This window comes from Gymnodraco acuticeps, unplaced genomic scaffold (assembly GCF_902827175.1).
Source record: "Gymnodraco acuticeps unplaced genomic scaffold, fGymAcu1.1, whole genome shotgun sequence".
NCBI classification, from domain to species: Eukaryota; Metazoa; Chordata; class Actinopteri; order Perciformes; family Bathydraconidae; genus Gymnodraco; species Gymnodraco acuticeps.
In genome coordinates this window covers 3,826,275-3,842,053 of record NW_022989890.1, presented here as the reverse complement: position 1 = coordinate 3,842,053, position 15,779 = coordinate 3,826,275, and the positions used below count along the sequence as shown (strand labels likewise).

At 41.5% G+C, this 15,779-nt stretch overlaps 2 protein-coding genes across 6 annotated transcripts in view; one reads left to right on the top strand and one right to left on the bottom strand.

Annotated features, from left to right (window-relative positions):
* nrg2a (neuregulin 2a) overlaps window positions 1–4,351 on the bottom strand; it is a 72,925-nt gene extending 68,574 nt beyond the window's left edge. For 2 of the 4 annotated variants that reach the window (XM_034200268.1, XM_034200291.1), the window contains exon 1: window positions 2,972–4,351. In XM_034200268.1, coding sequence (XP_034056159.1) covers window positions 2,972–3,380 — 409 coding nt within the window. In that variant the 5' untranslated portion in view covers window positions 3,381–4,351. The remainder of the gene's footprint in view (window positions 1–2,971) is intronic. The other 2 variants (XM_034200281.1, XM_034200275.1) reach the window with 2 other exon arrangements.
* A 1,130-nt stretch (window positions 4,352–5,481) lies between these two features.
* puraa (purine-rich element binding protein Aa) lies at window positions 5,482–13,949 on the top strand. Of its 2 annotated transcripts, XM_034200372.1 has the most exons (3): window positions 5,482–5,657; window positions 7,977–8,056; window positions 9,766–13,949. In XM_034200372.1, exon 3 carries the CDS (start codon window positions 9,846–9,848, stop codon window positions 10,701–10,703), a length of 858 nt encoding a protein of 285 aa, XP_034056263.1. In that variant the 5' UTR covers window positions 5,482–5,657; window positions 7,977–8,056; window positions 9,766–9,845; the 3' UTR covers window positions 10,704–13,949. The 2 variants fall into 2 exon arrangements, with proteins under 2 accessions (XP_034056263.1, XP_034056255.1); XM_034200364.1 differs by lacking the exons at window positions 5,482–5,657; window positions 7,977–8,056 and adding an exon at window positions 8,125–8,540.
* Window positions 13,950–15,779: the final 1,830 nt, after the last annotated feature.

The following is a 15,779-nucleotide window of genomic DNA, read 5'->3' as shown; positions in this document are numbered from 1 at the left end:
ACATCAACACTGTTACATTCATTTACTTCACAGAAATAAACTGGCTTAATGAGTGATAAATAAATATGAGTGAGAAGTGTGAGGGCGGTTTCAGGGCGATGTGTTACTCCTCGACTCGGATGACCTTTTTCTGTGCATGAGTGTTTGCACCGATTTGTACTGACACAATGCTCCCACCAGTCTGCAAACACCCACACAGTTGCATACACAAAATGCAATGATGTCGGTCTCCTCCGTGAGATCTATGGATAGACAAAAAAGCTTCCCAATGTTGCATTACACAGACTTTGGTTTAGACTAAAACACTCTTCAATAATGACAGCTTAAAAAAGGCAGATTTGATCTACTTGAAATGGCAATCACATAATGATAGTGACTATTACAAATGAAAAGATCAATTGAGCTAGCTATTCTTTTTGAAAGTGCATAAATTGAAGAAGAGTTTGTCATAGGAGATGATACCGCTAATGAGTATGCGAGCCTTGTGAATCACACATGTCATTTCAGGTGGTCAGTGTATAGTCCACTATGACATAAATGTGTATGTGTCTGGATTAAATGTTAGACAAACTTCAATGATGGTGTTTTGTCATCTGCAATGCCAGGAAACACTTGCAGCTATGAGTTTAGATACAGTAGCTGTCGGAGAGGTTTACAGTCAGTACTCTTTACTCTACATTAGAATGATGGCCAGATACAACAAGGCCTGCTTGAGAAACATGAGCCTGTTTGTTGTAATCTATATCAGAAGAACAGTATTTTCCTTCCTTCTTTGGCTGGAACCTAGATCTCCCAGCTGGGTCCTCCTTAGGAAAGGGTGCAGGTGGCAAGCCCTTTAGGTAGCCTGTTTTCCAGGCAGCCGGAAGACAACACCTGCTTCACTTTGAGACTCTCGGTCCCCTGGTAAACACACTTGGGAGCTTTCTCTGTATCTGCACAAGAGGGATTCGAGGCCAATTTGAAATGTGTGCCAAGCGGCCATAGAAGCAGTTTTTGCAAACAAAGATGCATATGCAGCAGTTCAAGTTTAATAGCGTAAAAAAAATACGAGCTTTTTAATATAGTATTTGTGACTTAATATGAAGTAGAGAAGCATTCAACAGAACATTGTTGATATTGCATCCCTGCTGAATGAAGGAGGAAGATCAAGAGGCCACGGGAACAACTGTGTATCTGTCTTTATGAAAGGTAATGTTTAGACTGCATGATAAGAGACGAGTGATTAGATCAATTACACTGAGTGAGAAGCCGCTAAACTACAATTACCTACCAGATAATTGGGTAATTTGAACTAAATAAATGAGATCTTCAGAGGCCCAGGGAGCGGGCGTGGCAGCTCTCCCAGGTACCAGACTGTGGTGATTGTGCCAGTGCGATCACGTCACTGACAAACCCGAGCTTAATGCCAGAAGAATCCACGGGGGAGGTTTGGGCTGTTCAAGGTATCAACAGGTGATGAGGTCCATTTTGTGTTTCCCCTCTATTGGGATGATGAGTTTAAAAGCCAGAGTGAGTGAGGCAAAATCCAGAGAGGGGAGCATTTGTGTCTCATGAGTACGGCATAAGAGGATTTAAGAAGGCAATGCAGGGCACACATCATTTTCTATGCCACAACTCCCGAGTGAGTGTGTTCCCTGTGATGGCAGAAACATGTTGAAGTTGTGTTGTAGGCTGACTAGTATGGGACATAAGTAGTACAAAAGGAGTGGCTCTGTGAAAAGCACTGTATTTAAGGATGCAGTCACTGACACCACTTTATAATTAAAGTAGAAACTCATTTTACCCACTGGAGAACATCAGGAAAGAGACTTTGTAGCATTTGAGCAGCCGACAGGTGGCTCTAGCATATCTTGTGACAGAGCTCCTGAACAGTACATGATTTTTGAAACACTAATGTGTGTGCATTCACGTACACATAATCAAGTGTGCAGCTTACTGCATGAACACCACTGCAACAATATTCTGCATTGTTCTTAGTCAATTACTTTCAGTGCCTAAATGAAATAATTAGCTATGAAGGAAAGAGAGACAGTGAGAAGCCATTGTTCACTAAAGCATATAAGTAAGTAGTAAGTAAAGTACACTTAAATAAAAGCCTTATTAAAAATAAAATGTGTCTGGTTCGATGTGAGGTTTCTCCCTAAGGGTGACATCTGCTGACCAAAGCCCATTCCTGAACCACTTGTGCATAAATCTTAAAAAATACTAAAGTGATGGGTGGTAAAGTATTCTGATATTTTTAAACAGCAACCCCATCGGTTTCTTTAAGACTACACCACACACTGCTATAGGTCTGAGCATGCATAGAAGATACATGTCTGCAGGACTTGATCTAAGATAAGCTACACCAAAGTGTGGGGTATTAAAGACTTAAAGCAGGGTGTGAGCCTAAATATAGCCTGAGAACCAATTTGCTTAGGGCAGCGTGATTTTCCACACGTGATACCGGTGATACAGGCCGCTGTCCCTGGTCCTGAAATTGTACCGGGTCCATAAATGCATGTGCTCGATGTTCAGAGAGGAAGCCGGTTCAATGCGGGGAATACAGACATCTGTATATGCAGACTAAAGGTTAAATATGCATAAGCATGTGCATGAAACGTACAGTATAATGCGGGTTTGCAGGATGCAGATAGTTTGACTACACACCAACTGCAATTCCTCACAAGCAACAGTGCGAGGCGCATGTCTGATGCAGTTCAGGGAGAGAGAATGGGAGAGAGAAAGAGAGAAATAGAGTTTGATTGATCATGTGGGCTATGGGAGCCTGCGAGAGTTGTCGAAAATTGCTGCATAGACGCCCCTTAGGCACCTATCTGGTACCCACTGACTCGAAACAATACTGTTGCCATAATAACCACAATTCGCCAGAGTGCCCGTTACCAAAAGCCCTAAAAGCCAGGGAGCCGTTAACAGACCGTTCATTCCACCGGGTTGGACTTCACCGGTAATCCACAATACATTAACTTACCGCAGTCCTCACACAAGATCTTCCCAACATCCTTTTTTAGGCTCTTCACACTCGTGTCCCGAGGCGCAAACGATGCCTTGAAAACCAATGGCTCGTCAGTGGGGTCCATGAAAAAAATGTACTTGTGGTTCTTCTTCACTTTGGTGCACGGAGCCTCAGATCCAAATTCCCCCACGGTGACGAGCTGTTCTCGCTCCAGACCCCCGCTGTTAAGGGGCCAAACATCCAGCACTTTGACATTCACACGGTACCGCTCCGCGGAGACGTTCACAGGCGTAGACTGCACCTTGCCCTCGATCACCACGGCGGATTTGTAAACCTGGTCCTGCAGGGATTTCAAACTCGGGGAGTAGCAGGCGAATGAGACCCCGATGACCAGCATGGATAAATGTACTGAATCAAGCCTCATGCCGCCTGCTTTGGCTCGGTGGTCGCTGGTCGCGTTGCGGCAGGGCTCTCTGGACTGCGGGGCGATGAAGCTGGGTTGAATGAAGAGACAGCAAGTAGGCTCCAGTAGCACGGCAGCGCGGCAGACCTTGCATAAGTGTCCATGCCATCGGGATCCGCTGCTTTTCAAAGTGATTTTCAATGGGTAAACAGCAGCTTTGAAACGGGGGAACCGCGGGACGATGCTGGGTTTCAAATCCAGTCACAGCTTACTGCTAATAATAAGGCATTGTAGGTAGGCTAAGCGCGGAATCGGCGGATTCTCCCCTCCAGAAGATTCCCCCTATGCTGCAATAGTAGCCTTAACTGTAAGACGACGCCACTCTTATCTTTGCCCAAAAATTGCAGTGGTGGGGTACCGCTATGATGGTTTTCTGTATCATCTGCAGCGGAGGGAAAAGACGCAAAATGCTGCCGTGAACCACAAGTTTGGTAGTCCAGTCGCAAAACATAAGCCACGTTTCTTTCCAAAAAATAAAACAATATCTCTGGTCGGAAGCTATAACGCTAACACGGCGCCTTCCACCGTGGCTCTCTCTCCGCCTCCCCCACTAACCACAGACGGAGAGAAAATAATGCCGATTGCCAAGGGGCTCCGTCAACAAAAACGCAGGATTGGATCACTGATATACAGGCAACCGATGGACCAAGGGGTCGATCTCCTCTCTCCCAAAACCCAGTTACTGTATGTCAATCACTCCATGGTGTTTTATCAGCGGTGATCTCACGTTATAATGAAACAAACGGAATCCTAAATCCACGAATGTCCCTCCTCAGCATCGCATCTTACTGTAGCCAAGGCATTACTCCAAAAAACGAAATATGTTCACGGTGAAAGATGCAGCTGCATATATAGTCCGGTGGGCCTAAAAATCATATGGCTGCGATGACTAAGGCTGCGAAAGCATTTCAGATTCTTCAAGAGACTGTTTTGAATGAGTTTTGCGTCTCATCCCATTAAGTCATGCCCTGCATTCAGGTCACATTCGCTGCTCAGCCTCTGAAAAAACTGATGTTGAAGCACTGCATTAAATCCATACAGCTAAAACAGCAGCAAAATTGGGGTTGAAAGGAAAAAAAACACTTAAAAATAAAACATTTAAAAAGTGAGTTTCTCTGGGTTTTTGGTATTATATTCTGATTTTTTTAACACAATACATGCAGTTAAATACATGCTAACTAAAGAAAACAAAATTAATCAGAGAAATATTGACAGTGTGGATGATATAGCAATGTTAACGTCAATTTATGATTGTAATGTTTAGTTTACCCTAAATTGAATGCGGATACATAATGTTGCACTGACAGTATTCACAAAGAGCGACATCTGCTGTCCACACAGTATTTATGAGCTATTTGACACTTGATGTAAATGTTGCTGTAAATCAAACAGAAAAAACTACTAAATAATAAAAAGAAAGCACCCACATTTGAATTTGTTCATAAAACATATGCTCAGTATACAATTCACGTGGCCTAGTTTAGGAAAATACATGTTGCAATTAAAGACCCCTAAAACTCAAAGCAAATGAGACTCAGAACAACCAAATGTCTATTGTAAATGTATAAGACACAGCTACAACTATTATCTGTTTTCATCTGTGCGCATACCTACTGTAACAGACCTGGCTGCTCTCCGTGGTGCTGAAATCCTACAAAGCCTTTAAATGTAGACTATATATTAGACCTGTATGCTTATGTAAAACAAGGTATATTATTGTATTACTATGTGAACTGAATCCCTTTTTCCCGTAACAACGGCTGTGCTCATGTGCTTTTTTAAATAACATGGATGCAACAATAACTCCCTGACAAATCCAAGTGAGACACGTAACATATTATCAACCTGAAATTGTAAGAGGTGTTAACAGCAAAGCTTACTTTCTTTTTGAGACAGTGCCCTTTATAACAGTTGCAGAAACTGTTGCCTTACCTGTAACCACCAGAAGGCAAAGCTGCAACTCCTCAGTAGAACCAAGGGGGGGCGCTAGTCCTCGGAGTTCCCACAGTGCGTGTTGACATCAGAGGTGAAGCGTGCGGCGTTGAACTTGTGCGTGTGTTGCTTTCCGTGCCACGACTCGCCGTTCCTTGTCCATCTTGTGAAGCAAGCAGAATCAGTCGGTCGAGCTGTCATACAAAGGCCTGGCAGCCACATACATGTGTCTAACGCCTCGCTTGGTCTTCCGCAGCACGCCTTCGATGCTATAGGCGCTCCCCTCTGCAGACTGAGCGCTGTAAGGTAGGTTATGGGATCTTGCTAGGTTGCAATGACGCTATATGTACATGTCATCTGTATTGTTACCGCGTCCTGCAGCAGTTAAGTGTCCTAACGTGCAGCCAAGCATATGAAATCGCTCCAAAGAGTGTACAGAAGCAGAATATACAGCATATGGTCGTGCGTCGGACATAATAAGGGGGCTGCATTTGAAGCAGCGTCACTGCATTCCGGTGTTGGGATGCAGGGCAAAAACTTTGAGAGCAGACCACAAAGGCTGCCCTTTAATAAACTGCGACGACAGATTTGTTTTTCTTTTTTTTTTAAAAAGGTACAATATGTCTTAGACGTCATTCAAACAACTGATTCATATTCACGATTGAAAAAGATTCTGAAAATGGTGCATGTAGGCTCCATTCACGATAGATTAACTAGGCTACATTTGACAGGTTGTGTGTTGTGTGCAGTATCTAAACCACGGAACAGAGACAGGGCGAGGGTCCCTCTGCAGCCTAGGTAACCCAAGGAAATGAGGCAGACATATCCAAGGAAATTTTGGATTATAAAGTTGTGTCAAACTCTAAATGTGGATTTTTTTTTATGGGTAATTAGAGCCTAAAGACAATATTATACGCAAATACAGTCTGTATTATAACAAAACGAAGAGACCATCTCAGAGTTTAAGTATAGGAATAATTTGTGCATGCATCCAGGCTCGTGTTTATCGCACCTGGTTGAGAAAAACGTCAAACAAAAAAGGATCACGTCACACAAAAAGGCTAGCGTTGCTTCAACAATATAAATACATCAAAAACATTTAAAGCGTGGGTTAGGGATGTTGAGATGATGGTAAACCAGCAAACGGCTCACAAAGCCTCAGTAGGCCTATGGACATTACAATCCTACGAGGTACATGAATAGCCCTCTTTAATTACTTTAATATGATTGTATTAGATTGCGTAAATGTCGGTTGATGTGTCTTATACAGCTGAATAATAATGTACTCACTTATTTAACATTTCTACAAACATTATTTTTGAAAAACGAGAAGTGACAAATGCTGGGCGACGTTCGCAGGGCATATCTGAATAATGTCCACAACATGTAATTTGTAAACTGAAATCAAAGAGTTAAAGAAGAGGAATTCAGGTAAAGTAGCCCCCTATAGGCCGGCATGCATCCTCACATGAAGGATGAACCAAATAAGTACGAGTAAACCACTCACTTTCAATAAATTAACGTTATTTCTTATTCTTAGTTTTCAGCCCAATGGCTTTTCAATTATCAATAATAAATCCAAACAATGTAGTTCTCTAAAATGATAATACATGTTTAACTTTATTTTTTGTTTATTTTTTTCCATTGCTTTTGCCTTATGATTCCCAGCCAAAAATGGACATTAGTAGCCCATATTTGCCATGATAATCATAATTCATGTGAATGACTTTATATTCCATTGTATTAAAAGATATATATATATAATAGTATAAATAAATCTAATGAATGTAAAAAAAGTTTAAGGGTATCTTAGTTTGTGCGTCAGACTTCCTTTAGTTCCACTCAGGCCTGCAGGCACTTTATGAAGCTTACACTAAAGAAAAAGTCCACGTTTATTTATCATTAACAATTCTGTCATCGTGGGAAATGTGTATTATTATTTTATATATAAAATAACATACGCTGTTGAGACATCAAAACACCTAAAAAAGGCTAATCAAAGATCAAATTCCAGAAACGGACCATCTATCATTAGGCGATAACAATATACTTGTTTTAAGCCAAATCAAATGTTAAAATTATGAATGCTTTCACTTTCATACGAATAAATGTGGCGTGCATACCAAATATTCTCTGAAAGAGTTCTTATTCAGCGTTTTATGTAAAGGATGGTCAGCTGTTCCCAGGGGCGGACTGGGACTAAAAATCAGCCCGGGACTCTCGACCGGCCCACTTCGGTACCGCCGGCCCACCTCGGTACCGCTAGTAATTTGTCGGGGGGGGGGGGGGGGGGGTGCTAGTGACTTATCCGACCGGCCCACCTCGGTGCCGATTCGTCCCGATGGCCAGTCCGCCACTGGCTGTTCCCCATAGTGGCTAAATATCCACTTAGTGCTCATGAATGCGTAAACATCTGCTTCTATTAAATATTTTTCATTTGACCGTATTGACTGGAATTATTAACACGTAGCACTAGCAAGTAATGGCAAAGTTATTTGAGAGAAATATTAACATACATTTCCATATCATTCATCCACAGCAGCAGCAAATTGGCACCATCGAAATAACGCCAAAGAGGCAAAGAAGCTTTAAGTGAAATGTTTGCGCTATCAAATGTGTTTACAGGTGGACCAGAAGGAAGAACATTACAGTGGAGAAAGTTTCGTCAGCATGGGAACAGTATTTTAACAACTGACCAAAAACAGGTAGGCTACATTAAAAGTGTCGTGTTGTAGCCTAATAAAATGTGTTAAAATCCGTTGATTGTTTTTGTTTTTTGGAGTAGACAATACATGCATGCAAAACTAGAATAGTCAACTGTAATCACAATAACAACAAATTAATAACAGAAATGTACAGCTTTTTGCAATCACATTTGGAATGAATAACAATATGCATACATCATCCTATTTTGACAAGTCGTGTGTTTAGGGTCCTACAGTAGACTATAGGCCTAAACATAGCCACCAGTATTTTATATGCCGTATCCTAAAGCACAGTCAATTATGGGTTGCGGACACAATTTACACCAGCTGTCTTTAAATGCGATTGCAGCCTGCAGTCAGGTAGCCAATATGCAGCTTAACAATGAAGAAGAGGTGGGCCTAAACAGCAGCACAGCCACTCACTGCCACAAAACACTCAGACTGAGCACCTGGACGAGGACACATTCACATCAACCTAACGACGGTAAGCTATGGACTGGCGTCATAAATTAGATGACTTAAAAAAAAATGATTTACCTTGATGGTCTCTCCAATGCCAAATATACACCTGTAAGTAATCCTTTTATTCCATGTGTGCTTCTCGTGAGCGCGTTTGTGGCAGTCAGGGACAGCGTGCTGGTCGTTTAGGCCCAGGTAGTTACAATGTGGCGAATCTGTGAGTCTGAACAAAAGGCCTAATAAGCAAACGGAAAGAGTTGTTTGTTTTTATTAATTTATTTTCGTGAATATTTGGATTCTCATATGAATTCAGTCTGCAGTAGTTGCTGAAGGTAGGCCCACCAGTTTAACTCGTCTGATTTCAAACCCTAAAGGTTGATTAAAAATCGATTTGAATTTTGACTCGTGTTAAAAAAAAATCACATTTACATAATGACACCGAATGACACCAACTAGTCTGGCCTACTATGGTGAGGTGGCTCTGAATCCTTGCATTCCTAAAACTACAAACATTTGAGTTGAGGGATTTTCCCTTCATCTCATTGCCTTGCTAGAAAAGTAAATGTTGAATTAAATATGAGAGAACGAATTTAATGTGTTTTGAAAACAAATATAGTGATGTTGTTTAATTCACAGGTGTAGTATCAAGTTTAAAAGTAGCCTAATTTACATGCAATGCAGATGTCATCTGCCATAGGCTATTTAGTATGCCTAGGCCTAGCCTTCAATGTCGTTAAAAAATATAATAAAAAAACCGGTGATAGTGACTAGCTTAGGGAACGAAAGTCTAACAATTTGGCTTAAGGGACTTGTTTGTCATGACAGAAGTTTCCCATGAGTTGAGAAATGAATGAGTTTGGCAAACATGTGTGTAGCCTAACAGTAAACTATTGTCATGATACCTTATCATTGACTAATTCGTCATTTATAAGAATATTGAGCATATTCAACATGCACAGAGCTGATGTAACCAGTGTTACTTGGAAAGATGAGCATTTGTCCTCCTACTTTTTGAAACAGAGGGCAGGCTACAGTCTTTCCTAGGTTGCAAAACCCCCGTCATTTTCAGAGGCTCTTCCGGTGAATCGAAACTTAACCAGGCTAGGAGGAGTTGCATGTCTTCCAAACAACCCTTGTTTCGTTTGCGTTATGACAGCCTATGATAATACACCCTGTGTGAGGGAGAAAACAGCGTCCTTCTCGCTCTGCATAATGTTTTCCCCCTCGCCTCTTTATACCTCTCTGTGTAGATCTCGCGAGAGCTCCGGCGTTCTCTGTGACTGGCCGTGGCTTTGCAGCAGACAGAGGGAGAAGGCAGGCAGGCAGCATCATGGCGGACAGAGACAGTGGTAGTGAGCAGGGAGGAGCAGCCACGGGCCCAGTCTTCGGTTCCGTGCACCCCGCGACAGGAGGGGCGGGCTCGGCTACCGGGCTCCAGCATGAGACTCAAGAGCTGGCGTCGAAGCGAGTTGACATCCAAAACAAACGCTTCTATTTGGACGTGAAGCAGAACGCGAAAGGCCGCTTCTTAAAGATAGCAGAAGTCGGGGCCGGTGGAAACAAGAGCCGCCTGACTCTCTCCATGTCGGTGGCTGTCGAGTTCCGTGACTACTTGGGGGACTTCATCGAACATTATGCGCAACTGGGTCCGAGCAACCCGGCTCTGGTGCAAGACGAGCCCAGGCGAGCACTCAAAAGCGAGTTCTTGGTCCGGGAAAACCGCAAATACTACATGGATCTGAAAGAGAACCAGAGGGGTCGGTTTCTGAGGATTCGACAGACCGTTAACCGGGGGCCCGGTTTGGGATCCACGCAAGGCCAGACCATCGCTTTGCCGGCCCAGGGACTTATTGAGTTTCGTGACGCTTTGGCTAAACTTATTGACGATTACGGTGTAGAGGACGAACCTGCAGAGTTGCCCGAAGGGTCATCATTGACTGTGGACAACAAACGGTTTTTCTTCGACGTCGGATCCAATAAGTATGGTGTGTTCATGAGGGTTAGCGAGGTGAAGCCAACCTACCGCAACTCGATTACCGTGCCCTACAAAGTGTGGTCCAAATTTGGGAATACTTTCAGTAAATATGCCGAGGAGATGAAGAAGATCCAGGAGAAGCAACGGGAGAAAAGGGCAAGCGAGATGCAGCAACAAGAGGAGATGCAGCCAGACGATGGAGAAGAGGATTGATATAGATAGCAAAAAAACATGCAAGAATAACGAAAAATAACAAGAGAAATATAATTAAAACTCTACTGTATAAAGAAAGAAATCTAAAGATTTAACTGTAATGGTTTAACTCCAAGGGAGCATCACCCAATATAAGAAACCTCCACAACCTGACAGTTATGACATGTTGTCACTCATTGCTGGATGTTATCCCACTTATCCACCATTAATACAGTAACAGGCTGCTAAACAAAGTAATAACATTATATTTGAACATTGTTTCCTACTTGACAAACAATATTGAACTGAGTGTTTATTTCCCTTATTAACAGAACTTTTGTACCAGTTAAAGCTATTGTAAAACAAAAAAAATGGCGTCTGCAATGTTCAAGAGGAATTATTGCAGAGGACTACCCGTTTCCTTTTCATGTGAGCTAATGACTTCAGCACAAATCAGACCATTTAATTTAAAACAAACAAAATTCCAAAACTTTGTAAGAGGTTGTCACATGTACATGCGATTCTATTTACTTTTTAAATGTGAATAGAGATGTGTTTACACATAAGTCATATGAGGGCTAGGCCTGCTTCGGAAACCGGTTAGATGTCATGCAGTATAAATAAACACAGGCATTTCATCAAATGAAATAAGTGCTCTATTTCTCGTGCAATATGCATTGCATACAAATCAAATATATTGAGCTGATCAATGGATCTTCACATGATGACGTTTTGCCAGAGGCATTCAAAGAAATATTAATATTGTAATTTTGTTTCAGTTTAAATTGTTGCCATGCAGATGGATATATTGTAGACCTTTTTGTGTCTCGTTGTTAATGCAATGTGTTAATTTTAAGGTACTAAATGTGTAATCGATAGAGGAAATTCTGTGACATGTTGCAAATGGCCTGAATTAGCAGATTACTGAATAAGACAAACGCCCTACACTGATTTGACTTAGTGGTCTGAAAAAAGAGGCAAAGAATCAGCAGAGCATTATTTTGGTTTGTACATCTAAAGCATTTTGTGATCTGTTCAGTCATAAAAGTCCAAATGTTGCCAAGGAGTGCTGTTGCTGCATGTTAATCTGCACTAAGATACATTTAGTTGGTTTCCCTAAAATATTGGCCCAAGGACCCTTCCCTATATATATATATCTTTATCTGCTTGCAGTGTATGAATCTCAAGTTTGAGTACAGAGTGATTTCCATTCAAGGCTATGTTGTTGTAGGGAAAGTTGTTTCAGAGCGCATTCGAAAGGAGCAACCTCGCAAACAGAAATCAAAACATTGCCATTCCACTATAGGTAGGACCACTGGATAAACCAAGGTGAAAGGGGTTCAATTCAGTCAGTGGATTTGCACATTCCTACAAGTTTAAGATCTCAAGGTGTGAAGTTCAGTGGTGCTATCTGGACACGTAGCACCACTTGAGATTTGTTAGCCCATATATCTACCTGCCGGGGCTGATCAGATTCTGTCTTGGTCTATTTGTAAATATTTGGGCTGCCACGCGGAAAACGACTGGTTCTTAACCAGTTCAGTCGCATCTCATAGATGTGTGATAGCAGTTTTATAAACTCTGTCAGTAAACTCCAGAGAAACTGGCAACAATCAGATACTGTCAGATGTTCCTCAGCATTGATTGCTCCCAGCTTTAGATGGACTGGAAACCAGCAGACTAGACAGTTCTTGACCACCTATTTCTGGAGCTTATGGTATAGCCTAAATGATACCTGATTGGGAGCATCCTCTTCAGCATATAAACAACCTGGTGCCTTACACGCTGGCCTGATGCTTTGGATCGCAGTTTGGCTTCTTTTAGTTATCGTTTCCTCTCTTCCATTATTGTGTCCCGGCCCTCTTGTTTGCTAGCGCACGACTCGTGGTGCTAAAAAGGGTTTGTAAAAAAAAAAAACTCTTAAGAAAAAACTTGGTGCAGAATTCTTTTTTCTGCTACCTTCCTTCTTTCCTAACTTATTTGCCATCCCCATTCCCTAGCCATCCAGGTATCGGCCTACATGTAAACATGGAAGGGGGTGGTCACCTAGATGAGGGGATGCAGAGGAGTTGGCTCTTTACTAGCCTAGCGCGTTAGCAGGGAGAGCAGATTGGGAACATTCGGTAGTACGCTGAAATGCTATGAGTTGTTGTTTGGAAGCCAGCCCCCTTTGAAATGCTCCTTCTGTGGCTTGGGTAGCTATGTGTTAGTTGTAAGTCGCTCACTTAATGGGGAGCAGCAAGCATGTCTTGTTTTTTTCATTTTACGAAGTTTTACCTTTCAGCGTTATTCCACATTATTTGTAATTTTGGAATGTTTGTGCCCACAAAAAAATATATCTATTTTTTTTCTGTGCAACATTTCATCACTGTGTGCAATATCGTATGTGCCAATGGTGGCAATATATGTATATCAATTAAATATATAATTACTATTGTAAAGCATGTGGCTGAATTCCATGTTCATTTCTCATGAGGAGTTATATGCCTTTATTTGCACTCAAAGCTCCATCCTGGAGGAAATAGTAAACCAAGGTCTTAGCAGCCTGTTGTGTTAAGCAGTTCACATACGTACTTTAACTTGAAATAGAACAATGTCACTGCAAGTATGCCTCTCTTTAGGAAAAAGGTAAACTTGTATGGGTTGTTGAAGGGAGACTATAAACACACAATGGAGTTTTATTTTGTGAAAAGGAAAACTTAAAAAAAAAAATACAGTGAAATCTCCATTTTAGCTTTAAGCTAAGAAAAGGTGCTTCAGTCCAATTCTCATTAAGGTGTATGGTGAACTGTCTTCAGTGGTTGTTGTGTGTAGCACTTTGCTTTTTCCAGGTTAATGAAATGCCTGACCAATACTTGTTTAAAATGATCTCAACAAAGAATGTCCTTTTTTGTTTTTAAAGATAAAGAAGTATTTGGTTTTGATGCATTATATATAATTTATGTACATTTGACAAATTTCCAAAATAAATTTAATTTACCCAATGAGGGAAAATCTACATTCAAAATGTATGTTTTTTTGTTTCATTTCTTGTTGGGAGAAAAAAAACGTCCCCAAATGTCGACAATTCACTGAGGAAAAGTATGTCTAATTTTGATGTAGTGTTGTCTACATTTACAATGATACTAATTACTAAAGCTTAATTTTACAGCCTTTTAAAATGCAAACTTTGCAATGACAAGTTACTGATTACTCATGTCTTAAAGATTTCTATATAAGTACTGTATGTATAATACCAGGCTGTAAAATAAAGCATTACCTTGTTCTCTAATCATCTGGACTATGCTATTTGTGACCATCCGTTTGCAAAGAATGCTGTTCTTTGAGCTTTACGTTTCATATAAGGCTATAGAAAATGAGAGCTTGTTTATCAAGACTAAACAAACCTGCATGTGTTTTAATGATACTTTAAAAAAAAAAAAGAAGAGTTTTAAGGTTTGCCATTGTGCTTTCAAACACAAAAAATATTCTTATGTGAATACTTGTTTTAAGCTAATACCAATTTATAAAGTTGTGTGGATTTGTAGTTGCAAGTTAGATTTCTGTTGTAAGGCATTTTACTGCAAACTAAGGTAGAACATGATTTGTAACATACAGGCTTTCTCTTTCACTACAACAGCCTCAGTTTTGCTTGTAACTCTAATAGCATATGTGTTGCTAAAACAGAGATACTGCTTACCAAAATGCTATACGGATAAGTTGTAGCTTCCAACACCACAAACGCTCCCTCTCCGTGGGGGTCAGAGTTCAGGGTCTGGAAATGCTCCAAGACATTTCTGCAGGATATTTATTTGCCGGGTTTTTGTTGTGAAGTCGATGGTCTCTCAGCATCTTGGCCCCCCTGCTGGACCGGATGAAGGATACAAACACTGAAGGGGATGTGCTAAATGAACTCCAGCCCATCCTCCAATTCACCTTTTGTTGTTTTATCCAAAAGCCCACATAGGATTAGTTTAGGTCATTACAGCGATGTTCACTAGCAGGAACCACGCCACAACAGTGTGATGTTTGTACGTTACAAGTAACATGTGAATGATATGAGGGGGGTGAAGGGATGATCTGGGAGGACGAGCTATGGTCCGTGCAGTGGGAGACTCAGAGTGGGGGTTCCGTCTCCGGCATGATCTGCGTAGGCTGATTACGGGCCTCCAAGACGATACCTGGAATTAAGGTGTTAGTATACACAGTATATAAACATGCACCGTTTAAATATAAATGGTGACGGGCAGAGGATGAGGGATGAGGGATGTTGAGGGGAGGGAGGGATGGATGGATGTATCGCTCGGTGTGAGTCGGAAGTGGAACTGTATGGGTAGAAATGGAGAGGGAGGGTGGGTTGAAAGGATGGAGACGAGCAGTGGCCGGAGGTTTTGCCGGATATAAATAGGGGTGGCCGTGGTTCGAGGTGGAGTTTTAGGCGTGGCCATGCTCCTGAACCTATGTTAACATTTTAACCTCATTTAGCTCAAGTGCATCAGAACTGCTGATGAACATATTTAAACCACCCAATTGTTGTACAAGCACAATTTATTCTAATGAAAGAGTATCGGTTTCCCTTTATTTTTTAATTGTGAGTATCAGTCATGCTACTTACAAACACAATGGCAATGATTACTCAGGATTGCTGAGGTTAGACTAAATGAACAGGTTTAGTCGGGTCCAGCTGCCAACATGCTCACTGAGAGAGAACTACTTGATCATGTTCATATTTTATTGCTACTGCAACATGATCATCATCAACTAAATACTCCCTGAGTGTATTGTACTATGAACGGCATGCAGCAATGTACAACATCCTGCCTATTTGTGTTCACGACCCCCTGCATGCATGTTTATTTAATGCTGTGGTGTTGAAGGTCTTCTCTGGATGTGTCTAAAAATGCTGCGGTTGCTTTAGCGTCGATTCCTCTTTGTTATCTTGTGCTAATGCTGGAGCAGTTTGGCTTTGGTGGTGACGTAATTCATAGCAGTCTTCTCTGGTTTGGACCACTAGAGGATGCTCTTTACTTATGAATAGCAGGCTCAGAAACAAGGGAGAGGAGAAGAAAGAGGAAGACATGTGCCTTTGGCTTCACTGGTAACATTAACAGATTTCTA